The 5,135-nt window shown below is 65.5% G+C and overlaps 1 protein-coding gene across 1 annotated transcript in view; it reads left to right on the forward strand.

Moving 5' to 3' along the window:
• The window catches only part of CNPY2 (canopy FGF signaling regulator 2), a 4,757-nt gene extending 558 nt beyond the window's left edge, over positions 1–4,199 (forward strand). Inside the window, exons 2-6 of the mRNA XM_026083113.1 lie at positions 566–691; positions 1,056–1,171; positions 1,359–1,556; positions 1,854–1,950; positions 3,313–4,199. Coding sequence (XP_025938898.1) covers positions 592–691; positions 1,056–1,171; positions 1,359–1,556; positions 1,854–1,950; positions 3,313–3,356 — 555 coding nt within the window. The 5' untranslated portion in view covers positions 566–591 and the 3' untranslated portion in view covers positions 3,357–4,199. The remainder of the gene's footprint in view (positions 1–565; positions 692–1,055; positions 1,172–1,358; positions 1,557–1,853; positions 1,951–3,312) is intronic.
• Positions 4,200–5,135: the final 936 nt, after the last annotated feature.

Below are 5,135 nucleotides of genomic sequence, written 5' to 3' on the forward strand. Positions count from 1 at the left end.
ACTGCGGTCCTATGGGGGAGGGGGCTGCGGACAGGGCCCTGTAGGAGAGGGGGGTCTGTAGGGGTTCAGGGACAAGGGCGGGGGCCTGTGGGGCGGGGGAATTGCTATAGACCGGACCCTATAGGGGAGGGGACCTTGTGCAGATCAAGGAGGGGGGCAAAGCTATGGACAGGGCCATATAGGGTACGGGTTTGGGGGATGTGAGCGGGCGCTATAGAGAATGGAGCTCTATAGGGGTCTGGAGCAAGGATAATGTTCTATAGGGGCTTGGGAGTAGGGACAAGGTCYTATAGGGAGAGGATCCTGTAGGGATCAGGGAGGCCATGCCATGGACAAGGCCATATAGGGGGAATGGGACTTGGAGGGGGTGCTGTAGACAAGGTCCTATAGTGGATGGAGGCCTATAGAGGATTCTGGGTATGGACGGGTCCCTATAGGAGTTCTGGGAGTGTCTGATCAGGGCCCTATAGAGGATGGGGCTGTACAGGGATCCCGGGGAAGCTGGAGGGACTTGGGTGCAGGGGCTGGGGGGCCGCCGTGGCTGAAGCCCCCCCTGTGCCTGCAGGTTGCCCTGCAGCCGGTGCCGTGAGGATGAGGGGCTGGATCCCGCCTGCGCTCTGCCTGGCTGCGGCCCTGGCCTTGCTGCTGCCCGCTGCCAGCGCCCGGAGGAGCCAGGACCTCCACTGCGGAGGTGCGACGGTGGGATGGCTGTGCGGCCGCAGGGGGACCACGGGGCCCAGGGTGGTGGTTGGGACTGCTCGGCGCGTGCTGCTGGTCTGTGCATAGCCTGCGGTGGGCCATGCATATGGCCCCTGAAAGAGCTTGTCAGACTCCTCGATGGTCTGTTTTGCAGCACGGTGTCGGGATGTCCCTGCTGAGCACTGAYTCCTGCTTGTCCCCCTGCAGTCCTCACTGTCTTTTAGCAATTCCAGTTCTTTCCAGCAGATCTGAACAGCCACAGGGTCTGTTGGTGTTGTGGGTTCACCTCAGTTAAAGTTCGGGGTTGGTTAATTGTCTTTAGCACTTTAAGCCATTAACTTTTCCATCCTTTTYAGCATGCCGGGCCTTGGTGGATGAGCTGGAGTGGGAGATTGCCCAGGTCGACCCTAAGAAAACCATCCAGATGGGCTCATTTCGGATCAACCCCGACGGCAGCCAGTCAGTTGTGGAGGTGAGACGTCTCCCAGCTGGGGCCTGCYTCCAGCTCCAGGGGCGCTTCAGGCCGAGGCTACAGGAGGAGAGGGGGTTGGCTGCGAGCAGGGCCTGACCTGGAATAGCAACTGCGTGATAAAGACTCTGGCRGAGATCAGGGAGGGGTTGGACTAGTGTTTCCCGCTGATCTCATGCTCGTGCYGCAGGTGCCCTATGCCCGGTCTGAGGCGCATCTGACAGAGTTACTGGAGCGGGTGTGCGAGAAGATGAAGGAATACGGGGAGAAAGTGGATCCGTCCACACATCGCAAGACTTACGTCCGCGTGATCTCCCACGATGGGACCAAGATGGACCTCTCCGGGGTCAAAATTGATGGAGATGTGGCTTCTAGTCTGAAGTTTGCGGTGTGTGCAGGGAGTGTGTCCTGTGCAGTGTCTGTTGGGGCTCTGGGGAGGCTTTAGGTGACCAGGTCCGCTGGATTTGGCAGCCACAGCCCTTCTGGGATGAAGTAACCAGTCCCACTGGCAGCTCCTGGCCACTTCCCCTGATCCTTCCTGGGGCTGGGAGGAGAGGGAGGCTGCTCCCTGGCTGGGKGCAGGGCCTGGCTCTGGGTTCCCCTGGGTGCTGGTCAGCTTTGCCTGGCCCCACATGGCTGCTGGCGCGAAGGCAGCCGGGTGACCGACACGGGGCTCCTGTTGCAGTGCGAGAGCATTGCCGAGGAGTATGAGGATGAACTCATCGAATTCCTCTCTCACGAGGCTGAGAATGTCAAGGACCGGCTCTGCAGCAAGCGGACAGGTGAGCTGGGCTGGGGCATCCTGGGGAGGGGGCTCACCTGCTGTCTGTCCATCCGTCCCTCGCAAGGCAGCAGAGCCCTGAGGGTAGGAAATGCTTCTGGCTGCTTGGAGTCATCTCTGGGCACCCCCCTGCCTGGGCTGCGGAGGGGGGTGACAGCACTGCCCCTTCCCTAAGGCTCGCACTCCAGGCTTTCTGCTCCCGTTGCTGCCAGCCAGGCCCCTTTTCTCCTTATCTTTGGAATTTTCTGGAAACCAAGTCAGGAAATACCGCCTGTGGCCCAAAGATCCAGGAGCACGTGGCAAGGAGCAGCYGGGTGTGCAGGTCTCCACTGAAATCGCAGCGGGGAAGGGCTGGGATCCAGCCCTCGGACCCACAGAGCAGCCCCGTCACCGGGCTGGGAGCCTGGTGCCTGCGTGCGAGGCCCCGGCTGCCTGTGCCGCCTGCCCAGAGCCCGGGTCCCGATGCCTCTTTGACCTGCCTGCAGCTTTTTTTGGATGCTCGGCCCCGGCCAGGCCCACGTGCTCTGGGACGGAGCCAGGACGGCAGCTGCCCCCCAGGCCTCCACGCCTGCGGCTCCATTGGCTGCTCGGGCCCAGGGCTCCTTTCGCAGCCAGTTGCCGGCTGCTGCCCCAGGGCATTTCCCTTCCCGCAGAGCTATTTCTAGCTGGCAAACAGAGGGCTCAGGGCACGCTGTGACCTTTGTGCTTTCCTATTAATGAACGTGGTTCACGTTTGGTACCTGCGCAGAGGCTGTAGGGCTGGGCAGGTCCCTCCTGTACCTCCACACAGGTGGAGAGCAAAACCCTCCTGTCCAAGGAGGGTCCTGTTCTGGGGGCACCGTGTTCACGTGCCACCGGCAGCTGTTTCCAGCTCAGCCTCCCCAGCCAGGTGCGCGTGGCCAGCCTGCTGCCTACCTTGAAGCTGGAGCAGGTCYGTCGTGCTGCTCTGGCTGGCAGTTCCAGGTGAAAAGCCGGGCTGACAGCTCTGTCCAAACAGCCGTGTTTCTCATTAACCACAGAACAAAGCGAGAGGGGGACGCGGATGTCCCCTYGCGCGGGTCACGGCTGTGCCGGCTGCTCCCTGGCCCTGCCCAGCCCAGCCGCTCTGCACATGRCTTCTCCCTTGGCCCTTGGCTGCCGTCAGGCGCTGGGCAGCGCTGTCGCTGCAGGGCTGTGGYTGGGGACAGGCTCCCCCGTTGCGACTTGGTCCTGGGGGCTGGATACACCCCGGCCCTCCTGGAGCCATCGCAGCCCAGCACGTGGCCCGTGAGCTGGGACTGGGATCTCTCCTCTCCCGGGCTGGGGCTGGTAGCCGGRCTCTGCTGGGGCCAGTCCTGAGAGCGCCCGGCCTTTGTCGCCGCAGACCTGTGCGACCACGCGCTCCACATCCCTCACGACGAGCTGTGACACGGACGCCCCTCGCTGCCTCGGACCGACTGGACCAAAACCTCCCTGACCGTCCCCCCGCTGCCAGCAGCGCCCGAGGGGCGTCGCAGGACCTGCCTGGAGACACGAGCCGTCCCCGGGGTGGACAGCGCGACGCGAGCTTCGTCCGTAGCCGACGCTCGTAGCCGTCGGGGAGGAAGGACGTCTCCTACCTCTTCAGTTCACCTTGTCTGTGCCCATTTCCCTGCTCCCTCCCGAAGGAGATGGACCGACGTGCCCCGAGGAAGACTGCGGCTCTGGAGCTGGGCGCAGACACCTCTGCTACTCTGGTGCTTTCTTGTCCTATTTATTTTACTGTCCATCCACTGTAACCGTGGCGCTGGGAGGGTCGGCAGGGAGCTCAGCGGGGACGAGCAGCCGGGACTCCCACCGCCCGCTCCAGCTCTCCAACGGGGCGTCCTCGGGGGAGGACTCCTGGGCCCCGGGGGGCTGGAGCCCTGCCCCAACGCCAGGTTCCTAACAGGAGCGTTTCAGCGGCTGCTGGGGGCCAGGACTCCTAGGTTCCCACTGCTCCTGCCGCTATCTGTGACCTTGGGCAAACAGCTCCGYGCTCCTGTCTCCAGGCAGGCTCCAAGCAAGGAACCGTCCTCTGCTGCCRTATGAGCGCGGCCAGCAGCCAGGGCTGGTGCCGCACAGTTAAACGCAGCCGGGGATGCGGGTGGGGGCTGCCGGGGCTCCGGAGCAGCCCGTTACCAGGGTGAGGGGGTGTCGTTCACTGTTTTTTAAGAGCCTCTTTCTAGGCTGCAGGGCAATAAACAGTGGCCGTGTGGCGGCCGGGCGCCACAGGGCCCTGCTGAAAGGGCCGATCGTGCTCCCGTGTGTGTGTCTGGTGGCTGCAGGGGACGTCACGCCGCCGGTGCAGGGGAGGGGGGGACGTCCCCGGGCAGCAGCGTGCGCAGCCCGCCCGGAGATGCCGCTGAAAGCCCTGCTCCGCTYGGCCGGGCTGCCGGAGGGGTCCCGGCCCTGCGCCCGCGCCGGGCCTGCCCCRCCGTCTCAGCCCACATGGCGCGGCCGCCCCACGTCACCTCGGTCCAGGGCCGCGGCCGACGGGTGACAGCGCCCGCTGCCAGCGCCGCCGGAGCAATGCCCGGCCGTGGCCCCGGGGTCGCGCGCAGCACCAGGCGTCCCTGCCCCGGCCTGGCCCTGCGCTGGGGCTGGAGCTGGAGCCGGAGCTGGAGCTGGTGCCGGGCCGTGGCGCACGGCACCCGCCGGCCCCTCGGGGGCCAGGGGCATCCAGGGGCCTGACGGCACTGGAGCGGGGTGAGGTTGCAGGATGGGTGCGCCCGCGGTGATGTCATTGGTGGGTGACGTCACGGAGCAGGCCTGCACCCCAGCCCGGCTCCAAGGGGGTGCCATGCTGCGTGCGGGCCCGCTGACCTCACTGCACGTGGCCCTGCTGCTCTGATGAGGTCACAGGTGACATCAGCTGGGTGATACCGAGCCCCAAACAGGCTCTGAAGGGTGATGTCCTGGTGTGACGTCACGTGCAGCGGTCGGTGACGTCACGGAAGGTGGGCGGGGCCAAGCTCCCGGCACCCCCTCCGACTCCACCCCCGGATCAGGCGAACGCGGTGGCCACCTATAGGCCGGCCCCCGCCGCCTCGTTTGCATATCCCCGCCCCGCGGCGCGCGGCGCGGCCAATCGCGAGCGGCTCGCGCTCGAGGGGGCGGGCGGGGGCGGTGCTATGCTAATAACGTACGCAGCGCCGCGCCCCGCCCGCCGCGCCGAGGACCCCCGGC

Source organism: Apteryx rowi, unplaced genomic scaffold, assembly GCF_003343035.1.
Source record: "Apteryx rowi isolate R43461 unplaced genomic scaffold, aptRow1 scaffold_1177, whole genome shotgun sequence".
Classification (NCBI taxonomy): domain Eukaryota; kingdom Metazoa; phylum Chordata; class Aves; order Apterygiformes; family Apterygidae; genus Apteryx; species Apteryx rowi.